This window comes from Pyxicephalus adspersus, chromosome 8 (genome assembly GCF_032062135.1).
Source record: "Pyxicephalus adspersus chromosome 8, UCB_Pads_2.0, whole genome shotgun sequence".
NCBI classification, from domain to species: Eukaryota; Metazoa; Chordata; class Amphibia; order Anura; family Pyxicephalidae; genus Pyxicephalus; species Pyxicephalus adspersus.
Genome location: NC_092865.1, coordinates 44,813,249 through 44,831,516, shown reverse-complemented (window position 1 = coordinate 44,831,516; position 18,268 = coordinate 44,813,249). Strand labels below are relative to the sequence as shown.

The 18,268-nt window shown below is 45.1% G+C and overlaps 1 protein-coding gene across 1 annotated transcript in view; it reads right to left on the bottom strand.

Annotated features, from left to right (window-relative positions):
• Positions 1-10,040: 10,040 nt before the first annotated feature.
• GNAI2 (G protein subunit alpha i2) overlaps positions 10,041-18,268 on the bottom strand; it is a 27,930-nt gene continuing 19,702 nt past the window's right edge. Inside the window, exons 5-9 of the mRNA XM_072420336.1 lie at positions 16,113-16,241; positions 14,991-15,120; positions 14,368-14,521; positions 12,906-13,102; positions 10,041-12,361 (exon numbers count right to left, since the gene is read on the bottom strand). Coding sequence (XP_072276437.1) covers positions 12,912-13,102; positions 14,368-14,521; positions 14,991-15,120; positions 16,113-16,241 — 604 coding nt within the window. The 3' untranslated portion in view covers positions 10,041-12,361; positions 12,906-12,911. The remainder of the gene's footprint in view (positions 12,362-12,905; positions 13,103-14,367; positions 14,522-14,990; positions 15,121-16,112; positions 16,242-18,268) is intronic.

Below are 18,268 nucleotides of genomic sequence, written 5' to 3'. Positions count from 1 at the left end.
TTGTCTTCTCCCCAGAATTGACCTTGGACTACATTAATGACATATGACTATAATAGGGACATTAGATTGTGAGCCCCTTTGAGGGACAGTTAGTGTCACGACTATGGGCTTTGTACAGCGCTGCATAATATGATGACGCTATATAAATACCGTGTAAAAACATAATAATAATACTTCAATTTCTTGGGGGAAACTTTGCCTTCATAGCCCTTCAGGGCCTGAGGTAACCTCACAAGTCCTGGGTTGGACAGCACTTATGGCCGAGGGGCTAAAAAAGGTCAACTCTTCTACTTGCCAGGTTCTGTGATAGTAGTGGCCCTTGAGGGCCCAGGATGGACAACCCTTTTACCCTTTCCTGTCCTCAAAAAATTCTGAAAGCATTAGGGACCACAATTCTGCCCTTCCTGTCCTTACAGAGTCCTCATGGCCTTCGAGACATTGGATGGCTTCTCTCCAGATCCAGAATAGTTGGTGTTTTGGACTCTGCTAATTATCAGCGGATTTCCTGCACCCCCCACTCCCTGGCACAGATTCCAAGGTTCACTTCAGTTGACAGCCACCAATGCCCCGGTCCAATGACCCCCTCCTCCCCATCTCAGGGTAACAGCCCTCCACTCTAAAGGCCCAGCAGGGTTCCTCATTAATCACTTAAACTGAGCCCTGGCTGGGGGATTCCTGCGCCCCCCTCCGCAGCTCCATGGCACCACAACTCCCCCCCCCCAAGGGAACAGCAGCTCTGCCCTGTCCAATCCAGAGCCAGGACAAGAACAGGCCATGCTGCCAGTGCCAGGAATGACAAAGGGGGCACCCTGGCCCCTCCCACACCTGCAGAGCATTGCACTGAGTTCTGCAGAACATCCCAACACACACTGCAGAGAGCAACAATGAGAAGTCTCTAAAGACTGCAAAATGCTAAGAAGAGCACCTGTCACTCAACACACCAACCTCTAAGGTCACCCAGGTAAACAACTTCACAGAGAAAAACATAAGAGAGCTGAGCCTCGTGACATACCTTTCATACCTATTTCATACCAGAAATTCCCAGAGTGTCCCGGGAACGCAGAACATATTTCCATGTCACCACCGTGCCGTCCAGTGCCATCAGAACAGAATTATGATTTGTGTGCACTGAAACAACTTAGACAATGCTCCTGATTTACTAACATACCTGAACAGCGGTATAAAGAAATCCTGGGATCTCATGATCAGGCACAGCCAATGCAAACTCAGATCCCTGCTTAACATCTCGTACTCTCAGGTCTAATGCATGCAGTGCCTCCCTAGTCTTTTTGCACATTCATCACCCAAATAATGCCGATTTTATGTCTTGTGTTCCGTCAGATCCAAAAGAATTGGAAAAATTTCCATTTTTGTTTTAGGGGTCAGCAGTTTTAGGGGTTGATGAATGTTCAAACATGGCAGTACAAATCCCATAGCATGTTGCTTAGTAAATTCACTGTCGGCAGACATTACGGGTGAATAGTTATTATTGGGGCACAGGGTGAATTTCTAGTGAATACTTAGAGACATTGGGCAGATTTCTAGTCAATACCAGGGGACACTGGGCGGATTTCTAGTGAATACGGGGGGACACTGGGGGGATTTAGAGTGAATATAGGGGACACTGGGTGGATTTATAGTGAATACTGGGGGGACACTGAGTGGATTGATAGTGAATACGGGGGGACACTGGGCAGATTCATAGTGAATATAGGGGGGACAGTGGGTGGATTTATAGTGAATACAGGGGGGACACTGGGTGAATTTATAGTGAATACTGAGGGAAAATGGGCGCATTTCTAGTGAATACCGGGGGGCACTTGGCAAATTTATAGTGAATACTGAGGGCCATTGGGCGGATTTATAGTAAATACAAGAACAATTATGAAACTGGTGCTCAGAATCCTAAATTTACCATAATATGAAATGACTGGAAATCTTCTACCTGATCTGCCACCTTGGAGATTTCCTGTCACTTCCTGTTGTGTCTATAGAACAAGGTAAATGTAAACTGGTAAATGTGCCAGTGCCAGTCTCCATATACCTAAAATAAATTCCATGGCAGATCCCCGACCCCCAGAATCTTCCACACATTAACAAACGGTGATTGTTACTACCTGGAGTTTTGTTATGATGTCATGTGAAGGGAATCTGACACCTTGTCATGTTCCTAGAAACGTGTGAAAGAAATCAGCTATGTGTCAATAATCTTATCGGCGTGTTCTGTTTCCAATATTTCTATGTACATTGTGATTTTATAGATACCGAGGAGTGGCCAGATCTGCACGCAGGACCCTGCTGGCCATTTGTATCTCACTGACAGGGCCTGTCCAAATAAATATACTACACTGATTGCAGTTTCCAATGGCGTGAAACCACCACAGTGCTTCTGATAGCCAAGTCAGGTTTTTATACCAGGGGTTAAATTGGGAGATTTGTTTTTTACAGGAAAAAAGGGGAACTTTTGTGTTTAAATGGTGCTGTGATTGGACAGTTCTGCAGCAGGAACTAATTTACAATGTATTAAAAATGTAAACCTGTTCATTTGGCATTGATTTCTGCTGAATTGGTAAAGCTGTCTGCAACCTGCTGGGGACATGAACCTTCTCTGTCCTCCTCACCATCTTATGGTTTGGGGAAATCCTGGGGACCTCTGTGTATGATGAAGATTCTCTTTCACATTATTTTCATTGCCCCTCCAGGACAGGAAGTAACAGGGAATCTCTCTAGTGAGACCCAGCCAAGAATAATCTGATCAATCTAAAAAACTAGGAAAACATTTTGCCGAAGTCTTTGATGACAGCTCCACTTCTACAGACAGAAAGCAGAGGCCCCTGGAGCACAATCATCCAATGTTGGTGCAGAGAATTGTGATAATTGTCCCCGGATATTGCAGGTCAGGGGGCCACACGCTGACTCATGGCTGACTACGCATTTCTAATAAGAGAAGCACTGTTATATGTACAATGTGTCACTGATGATATCTCCATAATTACATGCCACTTATATCACCAATCACAAGTTTTATTAATAATTCATTCATCAGCAGCAGAACTTTCCGGAAAGGTGGATACAGCGCCGTGTACATAAATGCCGACGGCATCTATGCCGACCTCACCGCAGCCAAAACTACAGAAATCCCAATGGAGGTCCAACAAATGGAAACTTTAGTTTATGGTTTACTATTATTAGTATGTAATGACTGTACTTTGTGTGATATGTGTACAATATCTACAGATAAACATCTAAAGAGGACCTGTCAGTATCTTTACAAGCCTTCATTATTAAATCACTGACAATATATAACATCATCATAGGTCAGACAAGCTCCAACCTTCATCCAAAAAAAGTTATCCTTGAGCTTCAGTCAGTGACTTTGCCTAGGCGGAAATATTATTATCAGTCTGCTGCAGGCAGGAGGAAGCATTTCTTCAGTCTTTTCTCCATGTACCAGCGGGCACTGAACCCAGGTGTATGTTGTACGTCATCCTCAGCACCCAGCACACACACATGATGGACCATATGATGGTTTCTAAATTACCAGCACCGTGTGAGTATACAGGAATTATGCATCCAGACATTGGATGGTGGTTTGATGCACGGCCACAATCCGATCCCCATCAGGTCCCTGAATACGATTGGCCACATCAGGCAACCATTCATCCTAAGGCTAGGTACACACGTGCAATAGTCCGATAATTGGCTCAGGTCTGATATCGGACGAGAATTTTGCGTGTATGCAGTGCCCGTCGTCCATCGTCTGAGCGACTGTCCTGGAAGAAGGTGTGCCACAAACCGCTTGTACCCGCTTGAAAAAAAAAAGTGGTCAGATAAAATTTCACAGTTCAAAGGCTTCTTCTGCTGACAATCCTGATCTGTCACAATCTGCTGATTGGTACAGATATGGGACACGTATCTGTCTATGAGCATCTTTTTGGAGGTTTGGGGATGTTATATTTTGCAATGTATCATACATTCAGAGTGGGGAAGAATTTCTCCGACCCCTTTTTAGGTTTTTACAGAGTGTACAGACGCGCCAATGATTCAGGCAGTGACTTCACAAACAATGGCAGGATCACGGTTTGGCCAATATTTAATCAGCTTTTCCCACACAGGAAATGTCATTCTCCAGCGCAGCACCAGATACCTAGAGCCCCAAATCAATACCTGGGCACGGCTGAACATCGCCAGGGAGGTCTGCGGTGACAAACGTGTATAAAATGAGCGGGATGAGAAATTCTAATGGCGTTCAGTCAGCGGCCACCCAGCGACAATTGTCACTCTAATTGGTGGTGACTTTGGCGGCTGTTGCATACGGTGGACCCGGGACAGATACAAGCCAAAGACAACGCCAGATAGAGTTGTGCCATAGAAGTTCGCTGACCCGCGACGGGGCTCCCATTCACACACTGCGACCTCTTCTCTGTCACATATACACACAGGCAGAGAGGGGGACGTATGGGGGGTGGGGCTAAATAAAGGGCAATAGAAACATTGGGGGCGCACCAAAAACATTTCATGTGAATAGGAGACAAAGATAATAATGCAAAGAACTCATCGCCCTGGGAGTGGGCACAGAGCGTTGTGCTGAGCTCAGCGGGGGCCGTGTCTCTCCATTCTATGCCTCCGTCAAGGGCCCATTCAGCACCCTCAATGCAGGCAAATTCCGGGAGAGAAGGCCAGAGAGTTCCCGCAGGGTCCTGGCCCTGCCTCCATCGGACTGGAATCTTTTGTGATCGAACCAGCTGAAGCTACAAACACACATCAGATAATCATCACCTGAGATCGTCATCTGACGTGTGTACAGTAATCCTCCAACATCGTTCATTAATCTGTCCAGGCGGATTGATGAGCAGATAATTGGAAATTTACACCTTTTTGTTGCCTCCCCTCCCATTGGTTGGCCTGAACTAGACAAACAAATTTTTCACCCGGGATACAACATAGATTGTGGACGGGTGGTTGCTACCAGGTTGTCACACAATGACATTCACATCATTCTCACCCTTATGACAAGGTAAGGAAAAGTCAGTGAATGCTCGTCGTCAGTGTTGCTTTAAAAGAAATTTGGAGTTCTCCTTCAGCCCCGTCCAGCACAAATGGTGCATTCAAGGCCTTTGCACACAGGCGGGGTGATTGGACAAGGCTTCCTTTATTTGTACGGATTGTATCACCCATTGTCAGAGCTCTTTGTCCGGGCAGTGAAAACATTCATTTATGTACTGCGCCATGTTTATGCTGCTCTATAGGGTGCAAGCTGTGACATCAGCACCGACCTCTGACCCTTGGCCCCCCAAAACATCATCCCAGGCAGAGATCAGAGAGGATGGTGGAGAGATCAGCATGCATCCGGTGAGTGCTGGAGGTCACATGATCACCGGTCCAGTCCACACACTCACCTGCCATGTATACAGGCCGAGCCCTTGGCATGACCCCCAATGGCCCCCCCCTCCGCCATGTCTCAGTTGGCAGTGCCATCACAATGCTTCCCTTTGTCCTGTCTGGTGGCGCTGTTCCAAGCGACAAGGAGGAACCCGTCCCTTCTCTGTGGACAGAGCAGCTCATTGTCACAATGAGGGGTCACAGAGGGCAGAAAGCAATGGGCACCATCACCACTAGACACTCCAAACTTTGAGGAAGTTCAGGGGGACTACCACTTCAAGCAGAGCAGAGTCACTGACACTGGATGTCAGCAGGAGTCGGTCCCTCTGTGGATAGATTTATCAGTGACAGAACTTCAGGATCCCCCCTTAATTTTTAGAGGTTTGTGTAATCAATTTCATGTTAATATCGTTATCACAGAGAGAAAATGATTAAAAAATCAATGTTGTGTGCACAGCCAGTGATGATATTCCCAGGAAGAAGAAGACTGACTTTATTACATATGCAAATTCTGCTTCCTCCTGAACAGTGCTGGATGGAGAATGGACCTAACTGTTCCCCTATCAGAACCTATTTTTTCAGATCATAGCAGACACTGCAGGTCAGAGACTGTATACTTAGTAAAGAAGGTGACACAACATCAGTCTGTATTCCTGCATTGTCTGTATTATTGCAGGAATATTAAAGTGGACCTGTCATTGTCATTACAAGGCTTTATTTTAAACACCTGACATACGATATACTTTGTTATATGAAATGTGGCTGTAAGTTGTCTGTGTGTCTCAATATACCGTGACAGCTTTGAATTTCAGAAAAGCTCCACCTTTTATCTTTAAAGAGGAGTCTCTGTCACTTCTTGCCAATAATAATTTATCACCCAAAGATGAACTCCGATGAACTTCCGTATAGAGTTATTGCCTCTGATCCACAAGTCGTGAGTAATTCTCTATTTACTGATATGACACCGGAGATGATTGTTCACATCACTTATTAGGAAATCCCAGAAATTTCTCCAAATATTTACTTTCTCCTGAGAATGAGAACCCAAATAATAGAGAACCATCCTTGAGCAAACACCCCAAGGCAAACTGTGTCACCCACAATGGATATCAATTACACAGAATAAAGCTGGAAGATTCCTTCCTCTCCTCTCCTTAATTACTCTGCCTCTGCTGGAGGACTCTGCTCCTTCCACTATAACTCTCCTCTCCTGAAATACTCTGCTCTGCTGGAGGACTCTGCTTCTAGGTTTTGCACAGCTCTCTGTATATCCGGCTCTTAAGAAATCACAGATTAATATCCCCCAACTGCACTGAAGTCAGACTCCCTATCTCTTTCATGTGTACATGTCGCCACCTGCTGCACATTTACAGGTTTGCAGCGAAAAAAATTAATTAAAACATGGTGTATTTTAGAGGGCTGATACTGTGTATATTTGTTATTTGTCTTTGTGATCATGGAGGTCTGATGCAAATGTTGTTTGCAGTTTTTTTTTACATCTCCACACACACAAGATTAGATTCCCTCCCAGAGCCATTCAGCCTGGTCAGAAGATTAATGTTAATGTTCTTCAGTTCTTCTTCTGTTATGTATTTAGGATTTTAGGCCATCCCAGGAAGATACAATTTATAGTTTTTGGTTCTCTTGGTGTTGCAGCTAAAACCAAAAAAAATTTTTTTCAACCAAGCCTGAGTAACACTACTTTTATATGGCGAGTGATTGTCACTGGAGATGAATTATCATTATGGTTCCAGAAGAGAATCTAGCGTGTGCACAGTAGCTCCCCCCTTCCTGCCAGGTATCATTTTTTTAGTGTACATTAGATACATTTTGGACATTTTTGGAAAGTCACAGTTACCATTATGTGGTAATGGGAGTGGAGTGGCAATGGGAATGGAGTAGCAATGGGCAGAGACTGCAGGGAAGCTGACTGAAGGAGTGTTGTCACCCTCATTATACTATACCAGGACAGGGTTAGTTCATCCCAGGTATGATCTTCATCTGTGTATTCAGCTAATTGGCTGCCATCACCCACATTCATTTTTTTTTTGTGTGGATGGTAATTTTTATTTGTTAACAAAAACAGGTGAACTGAGTCAGTTAAGCCAATCAGTACACAAAGCCAGGAAGACAAATGCCTGTCACCAAATACATTTGAGCAGCTGTACCAGCATCTGTATGTCTTTGCTGCATGCTAACAGTCAGTCAGTGGTTATATATTGGTGAGTGCTTTCTAAGTCATTGGTTACATATGGACAGTCCCTATCCTTCATTGGTTACATGTGATGGGTCTCTGTCCTTCATTGGTTACATATGAGCATCCCTTACCTGTCACTGGTTATGTTTGGGCAGCCTCTGACCATCATTGGTTACATGTGCACTGTCTCTGGCGGTCATTGGTTCATGAGTCACTCACCATCATTGGTTACATACAGTTAGGTCCATAAATATTTGGACCGAGACAACTTTTTTCTAATTTTGGTATTTACTTTCATGCAGTCTTCTCTTTATGGTAGACTTGGATATCGATACGCCTACTTCCTGGAGAGTGTTGTTCACTTGGTTGGCTGTTGTGAAGGAGTTTCTCTTTATCATGGAAATGATTCTGCTATCATCCACCACTGTTGTCTTCCGTGGACGTCCAGGTATTTTGGCGTTGCTGAGTTCACCAGTGTGTTTTTGCAGCTTAAGGATGGCTTGTTGTTTCACCTGCATGGAGAGCTCCTTTGACTGCAAGTTGTCTGTTCACAGCAAAATCTTTCACATACAAGTCTCTTGTGTCTTTGAGCATTATTGGTTACATGGGATGAGTCTGTAACAATCATTGGTTACATATGGGCATCCTTTGACTCTCATTGGTGAGCAGAAAATAACAATCACTGGTTACATGTGCAATACCTCTGAATGTTATTGGTTACATATGAGCAGCCTCCCATGATGTCAGATATATTAATCTGTGAGTGTTGTAGATCCATTCAGTCCAGAAAAATAGAAAACTACAGCTCTGCCTTTCTCACGTTTACCATACGTGGAGTTTTCTAAGACATGCATACATACACATGTCCTCTGATATTTGTACACATTTGCAGCACTCACTTCCTGTTGCCCTGGTTTGTGTTGCAGCCCTTCCGGTACAAATGAACCCCCCCATCCGTACAAAGCTGCAATCATGTGACCTCAACATAATCAGTACCCCTGGTTTGGGTGGATCCCCGGCTGTGGTGCAGTTGGTGTATGTACGGGTGAATGACGGTTTCACATGAATCGGACAGTTGATGATTCAGTAATTTCCATCACACTGCTAACCACATCCCCTGAAAGCGGAGAGTGTTTTGTATATTAGACTTACAGAGGGACAGATATACAAATACAGTGCAGGTGCACTGTGCAGCTTTACATCACCTCGTCCTGTGCAGCATCCCCAGATTGATTTTACTAAAACAATTCCCCTTTGCATGATGTCCCCACCAACATTCTGGACCGACTGCAACACAGCAACAGGCAATCAAAGCAAAGAGCTGGAAGTTCATCTCTAGGCAAAACTTACAGTTACATAAACACATCAGATGATTTAAAAAAATGTTGTCACCTGAAAAAAACATCTGACGATACTGTTCATCAATTCATCATGCCAGACTAATGAATGACCAATCAGGAACACATGTTCTGCACTCCTAATCCTTATAGTTGGGCCTTCTTAATGCAATGCAGAGGGGTCATGGCTGGGGGGAGGGGCTAGCAGAGTTCTCTGCATAGCTTCCTGAATACAGAAAGCTCTGGTAATGCTCCCCTTTGTTGCTCAGCATTAGATAATGAAAAGGGGCATTGGACAGTCAGGCTGGGTAGGGAAGGGCTAGATGATGCTGAATGTTCTCCAGCCAGAAAATGAGGCAGGGTCTATATGACTTGCTGCAGTTTCTAATGTACATTGTGAGAAGCTCAGGGTGCAAGGAAAGCAATTTCAGTCTATAAGAAAAGCCAGAACAACTGTGCAAGCCTGTGGGGGAGACTGGTGGGCAGGCATCACAGGAGGCACGTGTGCTCCTTCTGATGCTCAGGCATGTGCAGAAGGAGCCTTTTGTGGGGGAAAAAATTTGCTGATCTCACGCATGTGCAGTAAGATCGGCAAGTTTTTTTTCCCCCCAACCTACGTCACCCGATCTTGCGCCTGGGTTGGGTGACCTAGGAAGAAGCACCCAGAAAATAAAACAAAGATGGGGGCACCCGGCTCACGGACGGATGCCAGTACATCGCGGGACCCAATGGAAGAGACCTCCGGATGGATCAGACTGCCCTGCGGGATTGAAGGTAAGTGGATTTGTTTTGTTTCAAGCACTTTTGGTTTTAGTTTCTCTTTAATGAAACAGGGCAGGCTGAAAGATTCTTCACTTGTCCTGTTCAGGTGACAACTGTAACAATTGGAATTTGCAGGACAAACAGGGTGAATACCCCCAATGGGGACACCAACATATAAAAACTTGATACTAGATCCAACTGCTTTCTGTGATCTCTTCCCTGGGGCAGAACATTTATATCATATTTGACCTTTAAATTTGTGGGTCAGCAGTTCCGAGCACTTTCCCTATATCACAAATCCCCGAACAGGGTCAGCGCAGCATAAAGCAGAGACACAATGACACAATAAGGGACACAATAAATTAACATTTCTACATTTTATTATTTAAAACTTTGTGAACAATTTCAGAAAAAGAGAAAAATAAAAACTAAAACTTAAGTAAAGGGTGGAAGGGGTTTCAGCAGGGGGAAGAGCAACATGCACAAGAAATTCCCCAAAATCAGGGCTTGGAATAAATTCATTGGCTGAATCCCTTCAACCGGATCCATGTCACCGTTAACCGTCAGAATAAATTCCAACTGTCACCTGAGGGGGCTCTGATGTGCGCACACCAGACGTACATCAGGCAGTCTGCTGCATAGCAAGTGTACATAGGAAGGAATTGTATGGACAGCATTTAGCCTGTCCAGTCACTGGGAACACCGGGTTACGCCAATAATTCCCAGATATGATGGTTACAGGCTCCTGAGTGTTTGCATGGCTGCCTCCACTTTGCTCTACCATATTCCTGGCATGGGTGGAAACCCCCTTGAGATACCCAGTGTTGACTACGCCCCCTCCTGTTAAGTGGTCACTTTTACATACATCTACCTTATGGATTTGGTCCATTTCTCTATTTCCAACTCGCACTACAAACAAAGAAAAGCGTCTCTGGCACGGTCACCCTTGCTTCCTGCTGGATGATGCCCACATTGCTCCTTCCGGGCACCAAGAAGACTTATTTCATGATAGCCAGCCTTCCCAAGCAGGGGAATCATCCTGGAGGAGACAGGAAGAAGGGATTCTGGAATAAGGACAATGCCAAGGCTAGAGCTGGAAAACTAAGGAAACCTGTCACAAAACCTTATCCATCCCCAGCCTATGGGACTCATGCAGGTGTGTCGTCCCCAATCCAGAACCAGATGTGTGTCATCCCCAATCCAGAACCAGCATGTGACCCACAAGGTTGAGAATGGCTTCATTACTGAGAAAGGTTCATTGCTCCATGACAATTTCCCTTTAAGGCTGCAGGATAAAACTGGGGGAAATGTAGATAAATAAAAAAGAAAATAGCAGAAATCAAAGGGTCCAAGATTTGGAAGAGAATTTGCAGGGTCTGGAGAGGAGAATAAATTACATGGAATCTGAAAATAAAGGCGGGAAGGTTTGCAAAATAGGAGGTGGTGGTTGTAATGGATCAATGAGGAATGAGTGGAACGTTGGGCCTCCAGGTTCTGGGGATGGTGGGTTAAAAGTTCTGGGGAGGGGAGGCATGTTGGGTCGCAGGTTCTGGGGACAATAGGAATGTTGGCTTGCACGTTCTGGGGATAGGGGAGGGGGGTTGGGTTGCAGGTTATGGAGATGAAAGGAATTGCAGGGTTGCAGATTCTGGGGAACTTAAGGCTATAGAGAAGGAAGTTGGGACTGGGTGGGATTGGACTCCTGGTGGGTCTGTTGGGGGTTTTCGGACAGGTTGATAAAAGTGAGAGATTCTTAATATTATCAGGTAATGTGATGCGCTAAAGTTACAATATTTATTAAGATAAACATAAAATATAAAAAAAAAAAAACAAAAAACACACAGAGAACCGCTGAAGGCACAAAAGCTACTGTTATCTATCACCTGTGGAGTGCTCTGCCCCAAGCCGCAGAGCAGAACCTTTGCCTGGACCTACACTTCATTCTCTTATATAAATCATTACACCTGTAACAGGAATGTGAGATGGTCTTGAGGGGGTTAAACCTTCATCAATGAAGTGCAACAAATAAATCTCCAGGGAAGGCAGACATTGTGCTATAGGCCCCACCTGGCAGGAAAGAGGTTAATGTATACAGGGAATGTCTCATATGCTAGAAATTCATTGCTGTAAGCTGGAAATCTGCAGGCCCAGGCAGGAGGTACAGCCCAGCAAATAATGGGTTAAACCTGCCCCTGAACTTCCTGGGCTTGTAGCTTCCGGTCTGCCTTGTGCTTTTTTTTTGTTCCTTGTAATCAAGGAGTTAATAATTTCCTTTAACCCTTTGATGCCCAGATGAAGCTTCTAGATCAACAGCGATAAAAAGACGAATTTGAAAAAGTCTGACTTGACCACGAAGAATAGGCTTGCGTATCAGACACCCTGACCTCTGGCGTCCTCCATCCGCTGCCCTGCCTCCAACTACACAAGAATGCCATCTCAAAACGTAAGAGACGTATGGTTCCCTCAAGAGGCAGGGGGGCAGAATTTAAGGGTGTCAGCAAGGGAAGAGGGTAATATACCAGCGCAGCCCAGAGATACGCAGAGGACCGCTCATCATGGCAGTCTTCATCCAGCAAAGGAAAGGTTAATTACAAAATGAGACACTTGGGATAAAAACCGGAAAATCCACAGAGGGGCAAAAAAGGGTCTCTGCTTCCCGATCTGGTCAATATGGCCGACAGCCCTGCGAAGAGAAAAAAAAAAAACTGTCAGCTTTGTGGGAAAATAACTCTATGGTGACCCTATATGTAGGTGCCGTTCCCATCTTTGCACCGAGATCTCAGAGCAGAGTGATGGCTCCTAGTGGGTGGGTCCCCAACAGCCTAAGATCACAGAAGTGAGTTCGGTGTCATTGATTCTGGGAGTGGAGTATCTGTGGCCACAGGATGATGCAGAGTGCAGGGTTGGCGTATATTTGCAGAGCTCCTGCATGGTTTTACAGCCCCAGATACCCCCCCTCTGCTTCCAGAATCAATGACACCCAACCCACTTCTGTGAGCTCAGACTGTCAAGGACCCATCTAGTAGGGGCCATCACTCTGCTCTGAGATCACAGAACAATATATTATGTTGAGCACTCCCCCCAATCCCAACCCTTAGATCTCCCAATCTTTAGGTCTACAAAAGTGAACTAATAATCCCAGAATGAACATTCTGCACCAACACCAATCTGAAGCCCCCAGATATTGTACGGGCTCCCAGCAGACTTATACAGAGGCGGCTACTCACCTCCGGTTAGAACAGGCCACAGTCCTTCAGGTTATTTTTGATGATGACGTCTGTGACTGCGTCAAACACAAACTGGACGTTCTTTGTGTCAGTAGCGCAGGTGAAATGTGTGTAGATCTCCTTGGTGTCCCTCCTCTTGTTCAGATCCTCAAATTTGCTCTGAATGTAACTGGCGGCTTCATCGTACTGGTTGGCGCCTGTTGGGAGAAGATCAAGATAATATTTCCATAAATCTTAGCTGCATTAGTTTATTTTCCAGGCTTTTGTTTTAACCTGGTGATCCTGCCAGTAAGACACCTCCACTAGCACCGGCTGAATTACAGATGTAATGGTTTATTGAATTAAATAGTTGCAGAGAGGAAGAGATTTTACTGCACACAGCTGACTTCCTCTCATGAAGGACAATGCAGAGAGCCTCCAGGGTGCCAATCACAGAGAGACATACAATGACCGGATTGTGCGATGATCTGTTTATGTGCCAATGTTGTCAATGTTGGTATCGGGAAGGCAGCATTGGCACACAATGAATGGCCTGGATTGTCTTGTCTGATATTTTATTCATCTCTGCTGATAAAGCAGAACTCCTCATTACTACTTCCAACCATCACAACCCAGAAAACCCGGCCAGACGCAGCCTGCAATGACCGGAACACAAAATGCACAACAAACACAAGAAAAATGAGGAAAACTGGTCCATGATGGGGGAGCAGCAGCTTTGCATGGATGGAAAATTCCACAGGAAGCTCTGAACCCAGCACGGACCAAAGCCAACACTGGCACAGACACAGTGAGCCATGGGGGGCCCTTATGTGGGCATGGAGGATTCCACAGACAACCAGGATGGCAGCTGCCATAACGGGCTCAACCTTCTGTATGCAAGAAAAGTCTACAGGGGCACAACATGGATTCTACTGAGATGAAGGACGGCATGGAGAGGCAAAGAATACCCTTCTGGACCCCACCACCTTGATCAATCATAGCACCAATGGATGAACACCGCATGGTACACTATCCAGAATTATGTGCCCCCATCCCACATCAATGGGGTTTGGGTGTCCCCAGTGAGGGGTCCTGGTAATCTTCCATCATACAAAGACATTGTAGACAATTGGGCTCTTCCAGCTTCGTGGTCACAATGACCACCCCCCATGGTTGTGGTGAGCAAATCCCCACCATCATTACCTGATCTAATAAATGGGGGCAAATCCCCACAGAATTTCTAAAATCTTATGTAAAGCCTCCCCAGAAAAGTGGAGAATCTTGTAGGGGGGCAACTCTATAATAATGGCCATGGGGGTGGGGGAGGACTCCTAATAATGGCCATGGTTATGGGAAAATGAGTGGTCCTTTAAGCCTATCAAAGTCTGTTGCTCAGGAAATGTAACATAATGCTGCCCCCTGGGGGCGGGGTATGACTGTGTGACGAATAGATTGGTGAAGGGGAAGTCTGCGGAGATCTTACCGGTGTACTCGGGGAAGCAGATGGTGAGGGGGCTCTGTGTGATCTTCTCCTCGAACAGATCCTTCTTGTTGAGAAAGAGAATGATGGAGGTCTCGGTGAACCATTTGTTGTTGCAGATGCTGTCAAACAGTTTCATACTTTCGTGCATCCGATTCTGTACAAAGAGAACGGAGCTCAGATATAAATACGGCAACACATGAAGGTCAGGAGAGGAGACACCTTATACTGCTAGGGGCTGATTATTGAATGGATTTAGTAAATTACTAAAAATAATCTTCATATGATCTGGGAATCCCTTGTTGGGTTTAGATTCTAATGATAAATGTATACGGGGGGCAGCCATACATGCAAACTCTGCACAATGCTTTGTAGTGCCACCCAGTGCTTGTACCAATCCTCAAATAACCAGACAGGATCTGTCTAGTTGACTTCCATACAGACTTTAATGGTGTGAAATACACAGTGATCCCGATACCCAAAGACCATAAAATCTATGCCTGAGCTTTAGGTCACATGATTGTGTCACATGATGGACCTCAATAAGTAAAGGGACCTGATGGGGGTTATTATATGTTTTATATATTTGATGCTAGAAGGAGACCCATCCCACCCCATCTGCTCACCATCTCCTCATCTTCTGCCAGGACGAGGTCATAAGCACTCAGAGCCACACAAAATATGATGGCCGTCACCCCCTCGAAGCAGTGAATCCATTTCTTACGCTCAGACCGCTGCCCACCGACGTCAAACATCCTGCAATAGAGGAAAGCAGAGTTACTCCATGTTAGAATCTATGTGAGAAGATAAAAACAGGACCTGTCATTGTTCCCTCCGGATACGAGGAGGTTAAATCAGAATGTTTAGAGATTGGAATGGATTCCCTCGATTTTATAACTTTGTATATAAAATATCTCTGGCTCTTTTTATACCTCCTTGTTTCTAAATTGGCTGATGGCTCTGTAGAATGAATGCGTTCTATGAAATGCTGCTCTCAGGGTAGCAGAGGGAGGTTTACTATGTATTCCTATCAGAACAATTAGATATATCGTCTCACAAGGGCTAAAAAAAGCAAAACAATCAGCCACACCGCTCCACCCAGAAACTTCTGTAGATAAACAGGACGCAGGGTGACAATGAGCCCGGAGGAAGCTGCGGATGGTACAATTCTCGATGTGACCACCAGGTGGCACCACATAAACACCACAAAGGAGAACAATGCGCAGTCGTCTCCATTTTGTCATTGCAAGATTCCTTTTATTTTCCTATTTTTATCATTAGGATTTCTATCATTAATAATAATAATAATAAGTAGTATTTACATAGCACTAAGATTTATGCAGTGCTGTACATTAGGGGTTGCAAATGACAGACAGATACAGACAGTGACACAGGGGGAGAAAACCTAGCCCCGAAGAGCTTACAATTAGGAGCCATAGATGGATGTGCCATTGGAGGAGGTTCACATGTAAATAGGTGGTGGGGGGTATTAAAAAATGGACTTTAAAATATAACGTGTGTTAATGGTCCTCCTCTTGCTGGTCCAGTGGGGGGCGCCATTTCCCTCCCTGCCTTTTTTGGTCCCTCATTCACCGTAATACACAGCACGGTGATCTCTTCCTGCATTTCTGATGTTGTATTCCCGCCAAATATCTTCATGTCTGCAACATTGCTGCTGTATCACCCTTTACATAACAGCTACCCCAACACACAGAACATTCACACATTGCCGGGAGCTCTGCACTCACTTGAAGTGAAGATCTTTAAATGTGAAATGAGTCTCCACAATTCCGGTGGTCTTCACTCGCGTCCTCAGGACGTCCTGCTGCGTCGGCACGTAATCCGACCGTGCGATCCGCTCCAAATCATTGAGGTAACTGCGGGAGGAGAGAAGAGTTATATACAATGAGATCTGATAAAGGGGACCTGTATTGTGACAAATCTGCAGGGATCCGGTCACCATGCACAGCGCCAGGATCACATCATGATGGCTCCGTACATCCGGAGGGATTAGCCAATGTCAGATTTGTTATCTGTATTACAGGTGATACCTGGAAGTTACACTGACACAATGCAGCACAGACTAAACAAATTTCTCCAAAGGCAGGTCCACCCAGGTATGTAATGTATGAAGTGCACCTGTCAGCGATTACCCCCAGTCCCTGGCAGGAGGAATCCATTATACAGGAATTGCAGGGACACTTGGAAGGTGTGTGTGCACTATGTTTGCAGTTTTCACAAACCATGCCTGAACTTGCCAGCATCTCGGGAGAGATGGTGCTGCTTCCGAACAATAAAAACCCCAAGGGGGTCCCTCAATTATCACCCTGCTAATTAATATTGATTTGGCCTTGTTAACATCCCTAATGAACCACTTACACAGCTGCCTGCTGCACTGCCTAAGAGGGGAAAAATAGCTTTATTATAGTACACAGATACTTAACACGTCAACCCCATGGGACCCCGCAAAACAGACTCCAGGGGCCCCATCAATTTAACCCTCAACATCCCAGACCTACAGAGTGTGTGTGATGGAAAACATAGAACATACAACACTTATCAGTCTGTAAAGAGGGGCTGACACTCTAATATTCTTCTACAATCACACTTTATTATACATTTATATAGCTCTGACATATACCACCGTGCTGTGGAGAGTACAGTGAGCCAGTCCTATCAGTCTCTGTACAGAGGAGCTAACACTCTAATGCCCCACCCACCCACTATTATACATTAGTATAGCTCTGACATATACTGCAAGGCTGTACAGAGTACACTGAGCCAGTCCCATCAGTCTATGTAGGGGAACATTAGAGTGTAAGCTCATCTGACACAGTTATCCCTCACTGCTGGCTCCAATGAGATCACATGACAAGAAGTTATCAGTGGTAAATGCCCACCCCCCCGCTATCCCCCTCGCTGTTATTTGTATACATAATTGCTCCATCATAAATCAGACACCCTCACATCCGTCGACAAATAAATCTCAGCCTGACCAATCATGTAATAAATTAGGGAAAGTTCACAGATAGGAGGTTGGTGTTCAAATCAGTCTATGCACACGGGCCAGGCAGGAAATTACCCCAACGGGGAGAGGAATAGTTTGCATATTTTATTTTTGTCTGCTTTGGTTTTGGGAGTCATTAGAAACCACAAAGGATCCCCTTACATGGAGCCGTGCATGCAAACTGCGCTTTGCATAATCCCTTTCACTGCCCGCCTGCTGGGGAAAACTCTGCACCACGCCAGGCAAATGAAGAATGGAAACACGTCCGGAGGGGGGACACAGGCAGCAAAGTTTTAAAGAGGCCATAAAGTGGAACCGGTCAGTCAGCTGTGATTTTCCAAAATACATAGATGAATCTCTCCCTGGCATTTCTATTTGGCCAGGATGACCAGCTGAGGTGCTGGACCAATAGGAAGATGAAGGAGCTGGGCTAGCCATGGTCACAGGAAGTGTCAGTAAATGAAGAGAGTTTTGGCTCTAGAAGTTGTGGATTTCACTCCTCAGATGGTTTACATTTCTCATCACTGACAGATTATAACATGGGGGGCACACACAGTGGCTGAAATTCCAATCCGCAGTAGGAAGCCTCAGAACGCCATAAAGATCAGAAGATTATAAGGAGTTACATTTTATGGATCAATGGCTGCTCTGTCCCAGCATATACAAGCAGCATCTCAGCATTTCCTAAATTTTGATATGAGAAGGAGTTATAGCTGATTATGGCATCATCTTCCCTGTATTCCCTTTTGGAAGAATTAGCTAATAAAGGGTTAAAGCACCTCACATCAGTAAATAGAAGACTTCTTCATTGATTTGCATTGGAAAAACATGACATGCAAATTATTATTCCGACACCTGTACCCACACTGCGTTCTGTCTCCTGTCCATACTGAGGAA